General features: G+C 36.1%; 1 protein-coding gene across 1 annotated transcript in view; it reads right to left on the bottom strand.

Annotated features, from left to right (window-relative positions):
- Positions 1 to 20,776, bottom strand: part of TLL1 (tolloid-like 1) — a gene marked incomplete at its 5' end in the record, with an annotated part of 95,009 nt that extends 74,233 nt beyond the window's left edge. Inside the window, 3 exons of the mRNA XM_008591972.1 lie at positions 961 to 1,076; positions 12,693 to 12,817; positions 20,671 to 20,776. Coding sequence (XP_008590194.1) covers positions 961 to 1,076; positions 12,693 to 12,817; positions 20,671 to 20,776 — 347 coding nt within the window. The remainder of the gene's footprint in view (positions 1 to 960; positions 1,077 to 12,692; positions 12,818 to 20,670) is intronic.
- Between the last annotated feature and the right edge of the window lie 365 nt (positions 20,777 to 21,141).

The following is a 21,141-nucleotide window of genomic DNA, read 5'->3' as shown; positions in this document are numbered from 1 at the left end:
AACCTGTATTTTATTTGTTTAAAAAAACCTAATAATTCAATTAATAGTAATTCAATTTCTTTAATGATTATGAGAATATTAAAGTTTTAAAATTCTTTTTGAGTAATAACTTAGTAACATTTTGTAGGAATTTGTCCATTTCATCTATAGTTTTTAAGTTATTGGCCTAAAGTTCAAATTATTCTTTTATTCTCATTTTAGTGTCTAAAGCAACTATTGTTATAAAATTTTTTTCCAAATATTTGATAATCATGATTTCTTTATTATTCTTTACCTTTCTTGATCTCTTTTCATTTATTTCCCTGTGTTTTAAGTCAATTCAAGGTATCAACGTTATTCATGCTTTTACTATATGCTGTTTTCATGTTATTACAAGTTTATCTTCTATTATTTCCCTCTTTAAATACCTTTCCTTTTATTTTTCTGCCCTTTTTCTAGCTCTTTATATGAATATGAATGTTTAGCTCATTAGTTTTGGGCCTTTCTTATTTCCTAATGTAAGAAAGTAAGTCTGCAAATTTCCTTCTAAATACTGCTATAGTTCCATTTTAAAGGCTTGGCATTCAGCATTTTTATTATATTATAGTTAAAAAAATAGTCTAATTTTCATATAATTTCTCTTTCGCTGATTGGACATTTAGATGTGCAATTTTTAATTTTAAAATGTGTGAGGATTTTCCTAGTTATCTTTCTTATACTGAATTTTAACTTAACTTCATTGTGTCCGAAAATATAATGAATATTATTTTAACCCTTATATGGCATTTTTTAAAAATTTAAATTATATCTTTCAAATAATTCTCAGAATTTGAGCAATTTTTATTATTAATGTTCTAAGCAATTTAGTCTCTTATTTGAAGAATCAAGTAAGAATAAAATGTAAAGCAAGTTATATTTGAAAGATGATGAAACATTGTACTTATATGAGACTAAAACAGAATTTTTGATCATATAAACTACCTTCTCCCCTGGGGTCACAGAAATTCTCCAGATGCAGTGTGTATAGGAAGGGTAGCCATTTGGAAATCCTGGGGAGGAAAGGTTGCCGTAGGATTCTTGTAGGGTTTCTCCACATGCTGAAAGGAAAAAAGATATAAGATCATTTTTTAATTTCTATGAAGGACATGGATATTATAAAAAAAAAGTCTTAAGTTTTTTGGTGTTAGACAAGAGCATATATTTGTATTTTATAAAAGAGTTTTTCTTTTCTAATTAAATTTATTTTTCTATCTCTCTTAACCAGAATATTTAATAGCATCACTAGTGCTAGTCATAAAACAAGATTATGAGATAAATAAGCCAGCATTCATAAAGTTCTTCCTCATGGAATCTAGTCTCATTTATCCCCAAGGGGCCAGTGGCCAATTTAAAGGACACCCCTATTCATATTCAGGCCATTAATACCTTGTTGATGTGGCTCTGGACCAAATGAAACATTACATTAATTATAAATGAGGCTAAGTTTAACAAGGAAAACCACATCAAGGATTTAAAAAAATCATAAGTAATAACTAGGAAGCAGTCACTAAAGGTGGTATCAAAATATCAAACACGATGAATAGTTTTTTCAGAATAAAAACAAATTAAAAAATAAAAACACCATGGAAGAAACAAATTTTCCAAAAAGATGTAGACATTTATTTACTATCTCTTTTCTGTTGATCATAAGTACAAACTGCTGGAAAGGCAATTAGTATATCTTCCTCTTACTAAGCTTGTTTAATTCCTTGGAACTAACTGTTGGTTATCTAAAACAGCAAATTATCAGCTGCACAGCATCAGGATCGGTGTTCAGTCGAGGCTGCTGGTCAGCACCATTTCATAATGGGTTTTCCTGTTGCTTTTGAGAGACACGGTATGAGCCACACGAATCTAAGACTGTTTTAAGTATCCTTAATTCAAGAATAATTCCTCCACTGCAGCCAGTCATCTTTAAAACCTTCACCCAACAATTTGAAAGAACAGTCAGTCCTGCAATTAAAACTCAGATATCATCATATTACAGAGCTACAGCCACCAGCAGGTGAACTCTCGTCTCATCAAACACCCAATAAATTATAAGTGGTTCTGCAGATCTTATGTTAAATGAAGAAAGATAATGACTTTGAAAACATAAAATGAGCTGTGAAAACAGTATGATATAATATAAATATTTATCGAGAAAAAAAGATATGTTTGCACTACAAAATAAATTTGAAGTATGAGTAAGCGATGTTTATTCTGACGAACAAGCAGATAAAAGCAACTTTAGAACAAAATGAAAATGTTCAAGGACAAAAATACATAATTTGGCACTGTTCTATGAATCATCTAGGGCACTTGATAAGTGCAACATTATAATAAGCCTTAGAAAAATAAAAATTTGTTAAGATTTTATTAATGTGTTTCTAAGTAGGATCAGTCTCAATGCTAAATAATAATTTGGAGGTTGAGTGTGTTTCAGTGAAAAAAACTGTAATTCACATAAGCTTAAAAATAAATTCTGTAGGGCCGGCCCGGTGGCGGACTGGATAGTGCGCCGCTTGGGAAGCGCGGCAGCGCTCCCGCCCGAGGGTTCGGATCCCACATACAGACCGGTTCCCGCTCACTGGCTGAGCGAGGCGCGGGAGCAACACCGAGGGTTGCGATCCTGTTGCCGGTCCCGGTCCGGTATGGGGGCAACACTGAGGGTTGCGATCCGTTGCCGGACACGGGAAAAAAAGACAAAAAAAAAAAAAATAAATAAATAAATAAATAAATTCTGTAATGATTTAATGTCTTACTAAACCACAGAAAATGCTAGTTCTGGATATCCTAAAGTGAAATTAAAACAATTAAATAGATTTAATACACAAATATATACAAACATTATTGTTTTTATTAAAAAGATAAGTATTCTTCAAACAAAATATAAAACAAAATACAACACATAATTCAAAAATTAGTGTATAATATAGTGCTTTCTTAAATGCAAGAAGTACAAATACCTACATCTGAGTTGCAGTGTTCATTTGTGAATTTTCCTCAATAAATGTGGTTGTCCCAGGCTACACGACCCCAAGTACATAAGATGTTTCAGCATTACTCCTGGCCATTTGTTGATTTATGCTCATGTATAAAAAACAAACTGTTATTGAAAGAACTAAAAGAAACTAATGAAGAAAATGTGTTACTACTAAGTTCAAAAGCTTATTCTGACCATTGACAGCAAGTTATGTGGATGAGAAGATACAGGTTTAAGTGCTGGCATTGTCATCTATTAATTATGTCATCACAAACAAATCTCAAAAGCTTTGGCCCTAGTTTTCTCTTCATTAAAATAGCTATCATGTTACAATATACTTCATAAGGTTGTTTTATAAAGGTCAAACCTTATGCCTTAAGTCTTTGCTTTAACCCTTAAGTAACTCTCCGACAGGTAGGAAGAATCTGTGGTTGTGAAAGCAAGAACGTATCTCTTAACTACAACTACATCCTCAGTGATAATTGGGAAAATAAAAGCATGAAGAATTATTATATCAGGAAAGCAAGCCCATTTACAATAGTTATCAAACAAATAAAATACCTAGGAATCAATTTAACCAAGGAAGTGAAAGATCTCTACAATGAGAACTACAAATCACTGCTGAAAGAAATTAAAGAGGATACAAAAAGATGGAAAAACATTCCATGCTCTTGGATTGGAAGAATTAACATTGTTAAAATGTCCATACTACCCAAAGCCATTTACAGATTCAATGAAATCCCCATCAAAATAAAATGGCATTCTTCAAAGAAATGGAAAAAACAAGTCTAACATTTAAATAGAACAACAAAAGACCCTGAATAGCCAAAGCAATCCTGAGCAAATAAATAAATAAATAAAGCCAGACACATAACACTACTTGACTTCAAATTATACTACAAAGCTATAGTATCCAAAACAGCATGGTACTGGCATTACAAAAGACACTTAGACTGATGGAAGAGAATAGAGAACCCAGCAAATAACCCACATACTTACAGCCAACTGATCTTTAACAAAGGCCACAAGAACATACATGGGGAAAAGAATGCCTCTCCAATAAATAGTGCTGGGAAAACTGGACATCCAAGGTAGAAGAATGAATCTAGACCTGTACCTTTCGCCATATACCAAAATCAACTCAAAAAGGATCAAAGACTTAAGTATAAGAATTGAAACTATAAAACTCCTAAAACATAGGGGAGACACTTCAGGAAGTAGGATTGGGCAAAAGCTTTATGAGTAAGACCCCCAAAGCACAGGCAACAAAAGAAAAAATAAACAAATGGGATTATATCACACTAAAAAGATTCTGTACAGCAAAAGAAACATTTAACAGGGTCAAAGACAATCTACAGAATGGGAGAAAATATTTGCAAACTGTGCATTTGACAAGGGATTAATATCCAGAATATACGAAGAACTCAAACAACTTAACAGTAGAAAATCAGGTAACCCAATTAAAAAACGGGCAAAGGAGCTGAACATGCATTTCTCAAAGGAAGATACATGAAGTGCAAATAGACATGCAAACACATGCTCAACATCACTAATCATCAGGGAAATGCAAATCAAAACCACACTGGGATATCATCTCACCCTGATTAGACTGGTCATTATCAAAAAGATAGAGAATAAGAAAGGGTGATGAGGATGCAGAGAAAAGGGAACCCTCCTATACTCTTGGTTAGACTGAAAGTTAGTGCAGCCATTATGGAAAACTGTATGCAGGTTCCTCAAACAACCACAGATATACCTGCCATATGATCCAGCAATCCCACTGCTGGGGATATATCCAAGGGATGGAAATCATCATGTCTAAGGGATACCTCCACTTCCATGTTCATTGCAGCTCTATTTACAATAGCCAAGAGCTGGAACTGACCTAAATGTCCATCAACAGATGACTGGTTAAGGAAAATGTGGTATATATAAATATTGGAATACTACTCAGTCATAAAAAAGAATGAAATTCTGCCACTTGCAGCAACATGGATGAATTTAGAGGAAAGTATTTTAAGTAAAATAAGCCAGGCACAGAATAGAAATACTTGATGTCATCACTCATAAGTGGGAGCTAAAAAAAAAATAAACAAATAAGCAAAAAAAGAAAGAAAGAAAGATACAACAATCACAATAATCCGCTGAACTTTCAAAAGGAGAGAACAGAACTGAGGGCAACAGAGGTGGGAAAGGAGGAGAGGGAGGGAGGGTTAGCCTGAAATTGGCAAAGGGCTACCAAAAGTGTAGTGTGTGATGCTGGATGTACTAATTATCCTGATTTGAGCATCACATATTGCACACAGGTATTAATATTCAATGCCGTATGCAATAGACATGTATAATCAATTATGTTTTAATTTTTATAAAATACAAAGTTTAAACAGAACAAAAGGAATTATTATAAAGAGGAAAATTATGATGATTACTGTTCCAATCAAAATTACTTTAAAACAAAACACAATTTAGAAGTTAAACTTTTAGGGCCGGCCCGGTGGCACACTGGAGAGTACAACGCTTGGGAGCGTGGCGGCGCTCCTGCCGAGAGTTCGGATCCCATGTGGAGACCGGTTCCCGCTCACTGGCTGAGCGCGGAGCGGGCGCAACACCGAGGGTTGCGATCCTGTTGCCGGTCTCCAGTACGGGCGCGACACTGAGGGTTGCGATCCCGTTGCCGGTCCCCGGTACGGGCGCGACACCAAGGGTTGCGATCCCATTACCGGTCAGTAAAAAAGACAAAAAGGAAAAAAAAAAAAGAAGTTAAACTTTTAAAAATCTTTACCATATGATCCATCTCATTTTTGAAAGATAATATATATCTTTATGCTTCTAGAATAGAAAATTGTGCTTGAATTGTATAAGCCTCATTTAGATTGTGCGTTGTTGAGGAATTATTACAGGTTCTCATCCTTTTAATAACGTGGCTAAACTTACATAAGAGGGACTGCACATCCCTCTACAAATATTTTTCCTGTCAAGTGTCCACAGCATCACCAAATATCAAAGGTTGAGAAGTTCCTTTCCTCCATATTCTGTAGAAATGCATCTATAATTTTACTAAGGCTAATAAAACATAATTCAATATATAATAATTTTTATTAAATAAATCTCCTAAGAAATTGATAATTTTCAGGCTGAGGGAACAAATAAAAATACATCTAAGCAACTTGGTAGTACCTAATTAATTTATTCATAAATCCATGGCTCATTTAAAATTTTAAATATCATAAATAAAATGTTGATTGAAAATGATTTTCAAACAGGGAAATATTAAAATGAATCCTAAGTCATTATCTGAGCAGTAATGGTGAGATAAATTACTGAAAGATATGAAAACATATTTCAGTAGTAACTGCGTAACTAAGTCCAAAACATCCTTTAAAACCAAATATGAATATCAACACCAGAAATCCTTTCTCATCTACTGTGCAGCCCAGATTGGCTATTCCTCCTCAGGATTGCTTTAGCATCCTTTACCGATTAGATTTACTTCAACGCAATGTTATATTGTCTGTGTGGTTCCCTCAGATGCTATGCTGCTTGTGTATATATTCTGTGTTTCCTGCTTTGTGTCTGTAACACGTGCTATAGTGCCTTTCACTCACTAAAACTGGCTCATTCATTCATATAGCAATTATTTATTAAGCAGCTAATTTATATCAGATTCTGGATATAAGGACAAGCCTAACTTTGATCCTCAAAGAGCTTATAGTCTAGTGCAAGAAATGACTAGTAAACTGACAATTATAAGATTATGATATAAATAGAAAGATCAAATAAGGCATTTACCACCACAGGAGTCCGCCTGGGAGACCTAAGAAGTTTTTAAGAAGCATTTAACCAGGTGGCAGTCACGAGTGTTCTGGCTATAGAAAGAGGCCAGAAGGAAGTCATGGTTCTAGTGGCTGCAGAAAGTAGGGTGAAAAACTAGTCTCAGGAAAATATCTACAGATGAGGCTAAGGGTGGAGACATGGGATGGATTTTGAAGGAGACATCTTGAAAAGGAAATTAGCCTTTATCCTCATGATACATGGAGTAGGATTTGTATTTTAAAATGTCACTTGGACAGCAGCATGGCTGGAGAACAGAAAGGATATAATAAAGGCACCAGGCCAGCAAGAGGCATGTTAGTAGGGCAGACAGGAGAGGGTGACACCTGGACCAGAGGATTCGCTGCAGGGATGTGAGATATTAAGAAGGCAGAAACAAAAGGGCCAGGGACCGACCAGGTATTGGAAGAGGAACGAAGCAAGATTGCCTCTCATAGCTCTGGCTTGGGCGACTGGATGGCCTGACCCACCACCTACTGAATTAGGGAATGTTTGCTGGGTAGGTGAATAAATAGATCCGCGAATAAATGGGTGAAATGGCTGAATAAATTTTTTTGCATGTTGGCAATATATTTTAGCTAAGAATCATATATATAAAGGCAATTATAGAAAGGACATTCTATGTGGAATCTCAGAATTATATCAGAATATAGGTAATTATAGTTGAAGTACTAAAAAGATGCTTTCATCAATTTTAAAGATAAATTAAATGAAGCAAATGTTTAAAACAATTTAAAAGATTCCAGCAATCCAGGTCCATGCACGTTGAAACTGGCCTTGCATCCCTATAGCCCCCACGTCAATGTGTATCCACAGATATGGACATTCCATATATAAGTATGTCTTGTTTGCATAATAAAATTAGGAACACTTGCAAATTTGTGAACACAAATTGTGAACACACATACACTTTTACATAACAAAAGATTCTGGGCCAGCCCGGTGGCGCACTGCTACAGTGCGCCGCTTGGGAAGTGCAGTGGCGCTCCCGCCGAGGGTTCGGATCCCACATACAGACCGGTTCCCGCTCACTGGCTGAGCGAGGGGCAGGTGCAGCACCGAGGGTTGCGGTCCCGTTGCCGGTCCCGGTCCGGTGCGGGCGCGACACTGAGGGTTGCGGTCCGTTGCCAGACACGAAAAAAGACAAAAAAAAGGAAAAAAAAAAAAAAAAAAGATTCTAATCCTCAAAAGCCCCTTCATTTTTAGATATCAATTTGCTTTATATTTTTCTTAATTTTACCACATTATTTGATATACTTAAGGAAGACTTAACAGAGAAAATATGAGGGTTGATTGTTCATCTAAGTACTAAGTAGATATAAGCAAAAAGGCTATGAAATTAGAAAAACTAAATTAAGGGATAATGCAGATAAAACCAGTGACTATAACAGAAGAGTTAAGCATCTTAGAAAAAAGAAGTGAAAATAATCCTAAAATTAGAGCAAAGTAGAGGAGAATACATTATAAAATTGGAAAACCCAAGAAAAAGGAGGCCGAATAGTGAGAGAAGAAAAGAGCAAATTAATTATTTGTGAAGAGAAGTTAAGCTACAACTCACAAACCCTAGAAAGGACCTTCTTCATAAGCAAACTGCTAGTTTTCTGGGATAAATGGAAGATGAACAGTTGTAACAATGACCCATTCTCCACTCCCATGTGAACGTTTCTGTCCTGACAGTGTATAGAATACAAGGGATTATAATGACAGGCAAGAAGCACTAGCAGGTGTTTGTTAAGAAGCCTTAATGCTTGAAAGGCTTGGAAGCCCGTCGGAAGGACACAGGATTGGCCTTTTGACAACGGTGTCTAGAAACCCATTCGATCCCATGTTGAACAGCTCCACCTTCCTTCCCATGCCCTTTTGGGGCTACGTGATCTGCCAATGGATGAGAGTGTCTTACATCAGTAGAGTGCCAGGGCTGTGAAGGATCTTATTCTTTCTTTACATAACCATTTATAAAAATATTTTTCTTGACTGTCTCTGAAATCAAGCACAAGAAGTAGCAATGAAAACAATTTTAAACTAAAAGAAACTTATCTTCCTACCATCCCCTTAAAAATCTAACTTTGTCCTGTATTGAGCTTTTTTGTTGTGAATATTCATTGACTTTACAATAAGTCATTGAGGTTTCATATACTAATCGAATTTATTTTTTCATAAATAAATAAATAAGTATAATAATGCATTAAAAGGTATTTATTAGCTATAAAGTCCTATAGAAATAACAGTTTAATATTATTTTTAAAAAACTGAAAATACATTTTAAGTGCTGTTTGTCTTCTGATATATTTTTTAAATTTCTGTATTATTTAATAAAAAGCAACATTGTTTGCAGCCTGCCTATTAGAACTTGCCTCTTGGACTCAGGGTCCCATTTATAAAAGACCATGAAAGCTACAACCTTGTGCAAGGTTACATCAAAATGTTCTGGCTTTTATGGTCTGTCATAGGCAGATCTGATAGAGCTTTGAGCATAAACTGATGAGGAAAAAAGTTGGCATAAAAAGTAGTCAAAGTTCTGTCTGGCTCTATTCATCAGAAATTTCTAACAAAGGAATAAGACAAACTCCAGAGGAATATGACGTCGTATAACTCTCTCCTCTCTGTATGAAAACCAAGACACAACCAGATCTCATTTTACAAACTCTTACTCACTTCCTAGGTAACTCTCAGTTAAGTCATCTTACTTAGACTTCTACTTATAATTATGTATATATAACACCATCCCATTGGCATACATGGAGTTCCTGGTAAGCCTACTGTGTCAATGTAGCTTAACTTCATTTGGCCTATAGAAAGTACAGTTATACCAATATCATTGTCTTTATCCAGGAAGATTATTAGTGCTCCTCATTTAAAGGAATGAAGAACCTTAAACATATAACCATAGGTAAGGCTCAAAGCTAACTGCTTCAGAAAGAAAGAGAGACAGAGAAAGAAGCTGAGAAGGACAGAAAAAGAAACACAGAAAGAAAAGGGGAGGGGGAGACAAAAAAAGAAAGAGAGAAAGTTGTTTGGTGAGCATTAAGTCCAAGATAGGAAAAACGTCATTCCCAAAGATTTTGGGAGATTTGGGGAACTATATGTTAACGTATCTGTGTGTGTATGTGCGTGTGTGCACGTATTTATATATTTTTAGCTGTCCCTAATTCCAAGTAATTCATAAGCTGTAGCACAGTGATTTGCTTTATATACTGCTTTAGAAATACAAGATATATTGGGCCGGCCCGGTGGCGCACTGGAGAGTGCACCACTTGGGAGTGTGGCGGCGCTCCCGCCGAGGGTTCGGATCCCATGTGGAGACTGGTTCCCGCTCACTGGCTGAGCGCGGTGCGGGCGCAACACCGAGGGTTGCAATCCCGTTGCCGGTCTCCAGTACGGGCACGACACTGAGGGTTGCGATCCCGTTACCGGTCAGTAAAAAAGACAAAAAGGAAAAAAAAAAAAAAAGAAATACAAGATATCTTTCTCACAGATCATGTTTTCATGAATGTGCTTTCACTGTATTAAACTGAACAATGTATACATTTATTTCTATAATTCAAGAAAAAAATGGTCCATTTGTGTATTTTACACAATTAGAATCTCAAGCAGAAACTGTATCTCTAATTATCTTTCTGTAAATAACAGAAATATTCAAGACCCATAAGCTGAAAATTAAATTAGTGTCATAAATTTGGTTACTTTTTTATTCCTACTGATGTGCCTATAATTTGGTGTGTAAATGCATCTCCAGTGTGCTTTTTAAGTGTAATGAAATTTATACACACATTTAGAGATACAATTAAAAGAGCTTTATAAGCAAAGTATCCATTTATTTAGTTGCTATTAATCACATAATTGATCCCTTTTTAAAAGTTAAAAAGGATATGTCCAATGTTGCTGGAAATTAGTCAAGGTTCTCTCATATCATGTGTCATATGGGTGCCATCCTCTTACAAATTCATCTTCCCCATGGAAATTTGAATTGAAAAAAAGAAATACCACACATACATTTGTATTTTTGTGCACACAACTAAAACATTTTAAAAGGTATTTATGCAAGTATGACTCCAACTTAAGTAGATATCCATGAAGTAAATTGATTAATATTATGTAGAAGGATCTCGAGACACATGGAAAATTAGACAGATAGGCAGATAGTTAGATAGAGACATTTTTATGTACCAAATAAAACATCTCAAAGTTTACTTTCAATATTGAATCATTAAGATGTAAAAGATTTTAAGCACAGCTTTAATTTTAAAAGTGAAAACTTAATAGGACTAAATTACAAGAAAATTAACCATTAGGGCCAACCCCGTGGCGCACTCGGGAGAGTGCGGCGCTGGGAGCGCACTGGCACTCCCGCCAGGGGGTTGGATCCTATATAGGGATGGCCGGTGCGCTCACTGGCTGAGCGCAGTGCGGGCGACACCACACCAAGGGTTGCAATCCCCTTACCGGTCGCAAAAAAAAAAAAAAGAAAATTAACCATTAGGGCCACCCCCGTGGCGCACTCGGGAGAGTGCGGCGCTGGGAGCGCACTGGCACTCCCGCCAGGGGGTTGGATCCTATATAGGGATGGCCGGTGCGCTCACTGGCTGAGCGCAGTGCGGGCGACACCACACCAAGGGTTGCAATCCCCTTACCGGTCGCAAAAAAAAAAAAAGAAAATTAACCATTACAGTAAAATTGGAAAAATAGTAATTTCTTAAAATCTTCCTTAGCAAATCTGATCTTAAGGAAGAGTAAACCCCTTCTCTCAGCAGAAATTTTAACAAAATCCATTGGGTTGAATTAAGGAATTAAATACTATCGTCCATACTGAGAAACAAACTTCCTAGCTATTTACCAACTCATTTTTTTCTTGTTTGCTTCTTTATCCGTTCAACAAAAGGGTTCTGTACCATATATCAATGAGCAAGTACTAAATTTTCATGAATAAATTAGCCCTCTTCTGTGCCCTAAAGGGAAAGTTTCCCAGATTGATACCAAATGGAAGCGAAACATTAATTATTATACCCATCATATCCCTAATTTTCTGCCAAAATTGAAAAAATTTTCTGCAATTAAAAGTTTTATAGTTATTTTACCATCTTCAACCTTAGTATTTAAAGACAATATTTCCAAAAGTGAATTCTACAAGTAACTATTGAGTAAAATTGGACAAATAATTTGGAAAAGCTGTCTTAAACAAAGTTAAATATGTTTCTTTGATAAAGGATATTTCAAAGATTGTGAGTATACAGGAGGTACATAAAGTCTGCAACATTTCCAGTTTGGAAGGCGGAATCTTTTCTCTTTTTTGGACCATTAAGGCACTAGTGTTCCCTTAGAACATTCCTATTAGGATGTTTCATTAATCTTTTGTTCACAACTTTATTCAGTAGCAAAACATACAGTAGCCCACTAGCAACATGGTTAGAACCCCTTTTTTGCAACAAAGTTACAAATTCCTACTGACAAACTTGTAATTTGCATACCATTAATGATGTTACTTGCAAGAAAAGATCATTCAGGACCCATTTCTGAAGTTCAAGTAAAGGATACTCTTCTTATATCAGCAAGGAAACTCAGCATTTGACTATAAAAATCATGCAATTAATTAATTAATAATTATCAAACAACCACTCTATTTTGCTGTTCTCATTAAACTAACAGAAATAAAGCATACAATCCTTGTGCTTGAAATTTGATTTCTAGCAACTTGTTCTTACTTATAGCAATGGGTGTTGCAGATTTCTCTCCTACTTCATTTCACGGTTACTGACTTTGAACTGTATACCTCACTTGCCAGCAGGGAGAGAGAAAATTAAGCAGTTGAGTAAATCATCGCTTATTCATCTGGAAGAACATACTCAAGCACAATCACGCTTCAGTTTGTATGATGCAATACCTGGACATCTATACAGCTTTCTGGCCTGTGCGATATCTCCTTTGCTTAAACGGGTTCGCTGACCGATTGCTGGACGTATGCCATTATCATCACGGGAGGGGAGAATGGTATCCAGAAACATCCCCCTGAAAAAACAAAACAAATGCAAACCACACCTAAGTCACCAAACTAAAACTCATATATTCCTTACAAATATGAGGTTATTTTGCTCAAACTGAAGTCAATCAAAAGGGAAATACACCAGTGTACACATGAAGCAGTGTGTCAGGCTTTCAAAACATCTAGTGTAGAGAAAAAGCGTGCATGTTAAATATGTGTGCCTAGCATAAAGTAAATCACATGGATCACTTCTTTCTTAGAAATGTATATGTTTTAAAAAATATTTAATACTTTATAGTCCTCCCCAAAGTGCACCATGGTTTTTGTTTTGGTCTAGCAAGCAGATCTAAGAATCCCTTAGATTCTTCCTCATAGAGGCCTGTTTTCTTACTAGTAACCTACAATAAATAATTTTGACTTCACTAAAATTGTAAAAGTCAAATGAAATACATATAATTTTTTAAAACTACAAATGTAACCTAAGTATTCTTAAGTCCAAAAAATCAGCATATGTTAAAAGAACAAGAAAAAACAGAGAGTGACAAAATTTAGACAGAACAGTTTAAAGCAAAAATGTTTATATATGTGACTTTTTCAATTTTTCTTGGTAAAATTAATAAGCACAAAACATAAGCAATGCCCTAATAAGAACAAGTTACAGAAACTGAGCCATTTTGAACTCAAGGGTTGTGGTAAGACACTTGCTATTTTTTTCTAATAATGCATGAATTAAAATTCTGAATATAGTGCACTAAAAATACATTCTAATTTTGCAATGTTTATCAAACATTTATAGTTCAAAGGAAGTAGGAAGTACTGAGCTTAAAAGTTAAATGCACTGGGAGACTATTCTTAGGAGTTGAGAAGTATGGAGTATGCGTATGTGGATTTAAAAAAAAAGAAAAAGCAGTGCTGAATAAAAATATTTTTAAATTAGGAAATAAAACTGTAAAATATCTTTTAAGTTGACATAAATGATGGGACATTCTTTCCAAAATTTATCAATGAATATATGGCATTTAAACTGCAGGTTAAAAGAACAACATTTTCACCTCTATCTATTCCTTCCATTAGGAAATATTTTCTAGGCTGTCTTCTAGGTCTGAAGTTACAGCACTAAATAAAACAAGCAGAAATTTATTACTTTCTGTTTCTTACATTCTAATGTGAGGACAAAGGCATTAAATGAAAGATTAATAACAGGGAAGTCATAGGTACTATAGGGAAAAATAAAGGTGAGAAGATGGATATTGATTGTGCAGTGATAGGTAGCTTTCAAGTAAAGTGATCAAAGAAAAACCTCACTTGGAAGCTGACATTTATCCAAACCTGAAGGAAGTGAAAGTCAGAGCAATAAGGGTAACTGGGGGTAGAGTTCTCAGAGAGAAAGAACAAGAAATACAACAGCTTAGAAATGAAAGGACACCTAAATTGTTTGAGCACCAGCCTGAGATTTCCCTTTTACCTGAGTATAATTTCTCATCTACAGTAAGATGGTGTAAGATGGATTGAATTATGTCCCCCAAAACTCACTGAGGCTTGAATTGTCTTCCAAGTTTTATGTGTTAGAAACTTAGTCCCCACTGTGACTGTTAACAGGGTGGGAAACCCTATTATGGTCATTGAACGATGGAGCCTTTAAGAGGTGATTGGATTATAGGACCATGCAGTAGGGGGTGGATTAATAATGATGGTCAGGGGTGTGGTCCTGAGGGCTTTGAAAGAAGAGGAGAGTCTTTCTCTCTTATCTCTGCTCTCTCTGCTTCTACCATCTTGCAATGTGAGACCCCCGGGTCACTGTTGCCACCACCAGATGGACTTTAGACTTCCCAGCCTCAGAAACTATAAGGAATAAATGTCATTTTCTTTATATATCACCCAGTTCAGTGTACTTTGTTATAAGCAACAAAAATGGACTAATACAAATGGTAAACAGAGGTGTAACATGATCTATGAGTACTGAAATTTATGACTAAATTTCATAATTTCTAGGTAAGAGGTAAAGTGGTGATCTTTAGATACAACCTGGACAACTCAAATAGGGAGACTGGAACTCTTTAAAACCAGATCTAAGCATCTACAGAACTCCATACATATACTGCCTGAGATGAGGATAGGCAAATGGAGACTAATGATTTATGTGTATGGACCATCAAAAGTGGGAGCCTGCACATATTTAATTAAATGCAGTCAAGGTAGGCCAATGTAATCGAAAGGGAAAACTGACTTATAAGGTAGCATTGACAAAAGCCATTCCTCCATGATGCTGCATAAATTAACAGATATGTAAAAGAGGTAAATCCAAATTAACGAGGTGTTACCATTTCTACAGTACTTCAGTCCTGCTCTTTTACCTGCACGTAATCCTGCCAATTATGCCAATTGTCGAGCTCTTGTACTTGCCTGTAAACCTGCCAACTGGGCCAACTGCAGAGCTAGGGCTGGGTCTGAAGCTCACAGACCCCTCAAATTCATTCACACACTGGGTCACAAACCCTTCACATGCCAGGCTGGGTCCCCAGACCCCTCACACTCCAGGCTGGGTCACAAGGTCTATGAGCTAGGTAACCAGCAAAAACGGTCCTTGGAGCCATAGATTCGAGAGCATGGCCATGTGGGATGGATGACTGAGGCAGTAAATGCCAACCAAGGTGGAAGCTCCACCCATGTGCACTAACTCCAACCACACACAACTTGCTTACAAAGAATGTGCTGCACCACCCCCAAGTGGACCTAAGGTGAGCGGGGCTGATTATTCTATTTTCCCAACAAGTAGTCCCTACTTTTTATTTTTACATCTAAAAACAAATTTGTAATATTTGAAAAGTTTCATTTTTTTTCTCACATTCAAAAGATTTTCAGTTAAAAACATGAGTAAGATCTTGGGGTAGATATATTTAATTTCAGACAATAAAATAATGAATTTTGGCTTATGCTGTGTACTGAGACAACCTCCTGGGTCAGCCACTCATTTTTTTGGCCTTTCTTTGTGGTCAGGAAGTTAACAATCTTCTTCCTCCACATCCAGATCATTAAGCAATGCAGGCTCTTACTGGACCTCTTCAGTGAGACACTAACAATAGGCCATAGACAGACCACATTAGGGTTCATGTACTAATTTCTACTCTTTAGTTATTTTAACAGCATTAAAAGAGCAAATTAGTTATGCTTTTTAACACACTTTGTAAATTTTTGCTTGTTTTTTAATGAAAAATGGGCAGTCCTCAGTTCAAAAGCATCTACTTTACAAAATGTCCATGCATATAATGGCCCCATGGATCCAACCCTAGTCAACCCACAAGTGAGTTCCTAAATACACTGATGAGCTATGTGCATAAAAACAACCAGAACTTTTATAGACTCTGTAGGTTCAGACTAGAAGAATATACAAAACTTCAAATACCCACATTAACAGAATGAAGGACAAAACCCAAGGATAATCATCTCAATTGATGCACAGAAAAGACTTTGACAAGATCCAATACTCTTTCAAAATAAACACTCAACAATCTACAAAGTAGAAGGAAACTACCTCGATATAATAAACATCACATATGAAAAAACCAGAGCTGATCTCATACTCAATGGTAAAAAACTGAAAGCTTTCCTCTAAGAACAGAAGCAAAGCAAGGATGCTAACTCTGGTCACTTCTATTCAACATAATGCTAGAATTCCTAGCCAAAGCAGTTGTGCAAGAAAAAGAAATGAAGGGGCCGGCCCGGTGGCGCACTGCTACAGTGCACCGCTTGGGAGCGTGGCAGCGCTCCCGCCGAGGGTTCGGATCCCACATACAGACCGGTTCCCGCTCACTGGCTGAGCGAGGTGCGGGCACAACACCGAGGGTTGCGATCCCGTTGCCGGTCCCGGTCCGGTACGGGCGCGACACTGAGGGTTGTGATCCGTTGCCGGTCACGAAAAAAGACAAAAAGGAAAAAAAAAAAAAAAGAAAAAGAAATGAAAGTCCTCCATTCTGTTGATTGCTTCCTTTGCTGTGCGGAAGCCTTTCAGTTTGATGTACTCCCATTTGTTTATGTTTTCTTTTGTTGCTTGTGCTTTCAGGCTCATGTTCATAAAGTCTGTGCCCAGATCTACTTCCTGAAGTGTTTCACCTATATTTTCCCTTAGTAATTCTTACAGAGTGGGAGAAAACTGTTGCTATCTACGCATCTGACAAAGGATTAATATCCATAATATACAAGGAACTCAAGCAACTACACAGAAAAAAAAAATTACCTAATTAAAAAATGGGCAAAGGAACTGAATAGACATTTTTCACAGGAAGACACACAAATGGCCAACAAGTACGTGAAAAAAAAATGCTCAACCACATCAAGATATCATCTCACTCCAGTGAGAATGGCTATAATCAAAAAGACTGAGAATAACAAATGCTAGGAGGATGTGAAGAGAAGGAAATATTCCTACACTGTTGGTGAGACTGTAAATTCGTACAACCACTATGGAAAACAGTATGGAAGTTTCTCGAACAACTACAAATAGATCTTCCATGCAATCCAGCAATCCCATCTCTGGGTATATACAAAGATGAATGGAAATCCTCATGTTAAAGCGATACCTGCACTCCCATGTTCATCGCAGCTCTGTTCACAACAGCCAAGATGACTGGATAAGGAAAATGTGGTATACATACACCAAGGAATACTACTCTGCCATAGAAAAGGATAAAATTTTCCCATTTGCAACAACATGGATAAGCCTGGTGAAACTTATGTTGAGTGAAATAAACAAAGCACAGAGGGATAAATACTGCATGTCCTCACTCATAAGTGGGAGCTAAGAGAGAAAGAAGGAAGGAAAGAAAGACCACAGTGGTGTGTTGGACTTGCAGAGGGAGAGAACATTCCTAGGGATACAAAGTGGAGTGGGGAAAAGGAGATGGGAAGGGAGGTCAGTGATAATTGGGGGTGTAAGTGGGTGGGGGACACGGGGTATAATCACAATTTGTGGCAATTGGCATGCTGCCTGTATGGATCTGGCCATCACATCTTAGGCACAAGTGGTGACAATTTGCTTTGTATGCCATGAATATTCATAACCAATAAAAAATAATATTAAATAGGGCCGGCCCCATGGCGCACTCGGGAGAGTGCAGCGCTGGGAGTGCAGCGATGCTCCTGCCGCGGGTTCGGATCCTATATAGAAATGGCTGGTGCACTCACTGGCTGGGCGCGGTACGGGCGACACCACACCAAGGGTTGCGATTCCCTTACCAGTCACGAAAAAGACAAAAAAAAAAAATAATAATAATAATATTATTATTAAATAAATAAATAAAAGAACCTTGAGTCCTATTCCCTATTTGTAGGTTTTAGTTAGTATGTTTTAGGTGAAAATGATAGAAACTCCAGTTTAAATAACTTAATTAAAAGACAGTGAATAGCACATTCCCTGTCATGCCACCTAGAGATAATGGGAGGTTTAGTTACAATTCCCAATCCCAAACAATTGGTCTGTACCACCATAAGTCTTCAAGCTAAGAGCTGAAATATAGTTGGAACATTGAGGCCTACTGCTGAGAAGCAGAAACCACAGACCCAGATTTCTCTTAAGTCTATGATTCAACATTAGTTACAATTCCCAATCCCAAACAATTGGTCTGTACCACCATAAGTCTTCAAGCTAAGAGTTGAAATATAGTTGGAACATTGAGGCCTACTGCTGAGAAGCAGAAACCACAGACCCAGATTTCTCTTAAGTCTATGATTCAATGTGATCTCAGGTTCTAGTTACTAGTCTATAGCAGTAAACAAAGGCAAATTAATTGGATACCTACCTAAGGACATTTTCCTTCTAGGGATACCCCAAACCTAGCAAGCGAATGCTTGGAAATACTCAATCCCTAAGCATTCCCTCCACAACCAACACTTCACCAATAGAAAGTGGGTTGTTAATATATGGCAGCCACCAAAAAAAAAAAAGATTCATCCTTCCCAATGTCAATAACAAATATGGCCACAAGAAGATAATTGTCAAGTAAAATAATCCATAATGCAGATTGTCCAAAAAAGGAGCTCAGTATCCTTCCAGGGCAGGAAGAACTCACAATCCCTCATGAACAGAACCACAGAACCACTGTTTATTAATTTTTACCTTCTTCCAATTTTCAAATGAGAATCTTACTGAATTTGTATTTTATTTCCTTTACCACAGTCTATTATGTTTGTTGTAGGTGCTTAAACAAATATACCACTTAGTTACAGATTGCTAGACTGTGAGAAGCTACATCTGAGAATGACAGAATGACAGGCATAATGCAAAGACAGTGATCTAGAGGTACGTAGAGTAACTGTACTTTTGTATTTTTGTACTTTTTAGAGAGGCAGTGAATGTAGTTTTTTGTTATATATGAAATAGTTGCATTATGTTACATAAGAGCAATGTATGTTTTAAAAGAAATGTGGAGATGTATGAATAATAATAAAAAAGGTCATCCAAATTGGAAAAGAAAGAAAGTTATTATCACTGCTCACAATTGACATGATCTTACACATAGAATATGCTAAAGATGCCACAAAACAATTGTTAGAATTAATAAATGAATCCAGTAAAATTGCAGGATATGAAATCAACACAAAAAATTAGTTGTGTTTCTAAGCACTAACAACAAGCAATCCAAAAATAAAATTGATGCCATCTACAATAGGATCAAGAAGAATGGAATACTTAGGAATAAATGTAACCTAGGAGGTAAAAGACTTCTACAGTGAAAACTAAAAAACATTTCTGAAAAAAATTGAAGAAGAGACAAATGAATGGAAGGAGCCTGTGTTCATGGATCTGAAGACTTAGTACTGTTAAGATGTTAATACTGCCTAAGGGGTCTACAGATTCAGAAATCTGGCCGTATTTCTGCCAAACTTAAATTCATATTCTGAAAACAATAGGTATTTGGATAGTTATTATACTTAAACAAATATTATACCGTAAAAGAGAAAATAAGTTTTTAAAAGTATAATTTAAAAGAGCGTCCAAGTATTGAAGGCTCATTTACACATCCTTCTAAACATTTTTTTAAAAAGCAGGGGATAAATTTGAATGTTTTCTCTTCTTCCTGACCTCACGTTTAGAAATAGATGGTAATAAGCTGTTAAGCGAACATAAGTGAGCAAAAAGAATGAGTTGGAATAGTCCTATGAGTGTGAAATGGTCATAAATGGGAAAAGATGAGTTCATTGGTATTAACAGTTCTAAAGTCCTTAGCTGGGGACTATTTATTTGATGGCATCATCTTAAGAATGAAGAAGATAAAAACACAAATATATTGCACTCTTTAAAAGGAGCATGCAGTCATTAATGAAATAATTTTAAGATTAATGAATGGTGAACTATAATTTAAAATTTTATGAAGTAAATTATCTTCCTAACTTGTTCCTTGGGAATTTATTTAGTAATATGATTTCTGTGCATAAGTGATACTTGAGTAACAGAAAATATACAATATAAAACACATCATATAGAGTGTATGAAATTCCAACTCAGCAACCATGTAACCTATTTAACTTATAAATGCCTAATTTTCATTAAATAATGCTTTGACAATTTAACACGCTGATTGGTTTAGTAATTGTTTCAACTGAACTTTTTTTTATAATTTAGAAATATAAGATAGCTTCAATAATTTATACTCAATTATCACTTTAAATGTATATATTTGATAGAAAATTTTAAAATATTTTAAAATTTCTTTTAAATGCCTGCTGTTGGCTATAAATGTTAATCACTATGTTTGTACTTTATTTCTGCCATGAGGGAGCAATATTTGAAAGTAATTCTAGTTCTAATGTCAAGCATAGCTTTGTGAGGAGGCACATGGAGGAAAGGAATTAAAAGTCAAAAGGTATAACCTGAGACTCCAACCTTGAGAAGGTGTTCCTGGCATAGTGCATGATACTGTCAAAGTCGTATCTTTCTCCGAGTGAGTTTACTTCTCCAGGCTCCATCTTCAGAAAATTGTACTCTTGACCTAAGAATCAGGGATAAACAGAATCTCAGAAGCCTTTTCACTGACAGAAAAGAGAACAGAAGAGCCCTTCCTAAACTTGCAACTGCTCTTTACTGACTGATCTCGCTAGTGGTATTTACAAGCTAACACCCAGGCATACCATATTGGAAGAGCAATATTGAATTGCAACCATGAGATCATTTCTGCAAAAAGGAGGACCACCAAAAGCGTACTTTGGCTTTATTTTTTATGTATATCCTCATGTATTTATGTCACCTCATAATATTTGTTTCTTTAAATCTCACTGCTTTTTTTGATACTGTGCAAATGATTATAGAAAGTTATCTTTTTAAATAACGAGTTTCCCACTGTTCTATTATCCCTAC

Source organism: Galeopterus variegatus, unplaced genomic scaffold (assembly GCF_000696425.1).
Source record: "Galeopterus variegatus unplaced genomic scaffold, G_variegatus-3.0.2 Scaffold7452, whole genome shotgun sequence".
In the NCBI taxonomy this organism is placed as follows: Eukaryota; Metazoa; Chordata; class Mammalia; order Dermoptera; family Cynocephalidae; genus Galeopterus; species Galeopterus variegatus.
The sequence above is the reverse complement of the archived record's forward strand: the minus strand, read 5'-3'. Positions and strand labels throughout refer to the sequence as shown.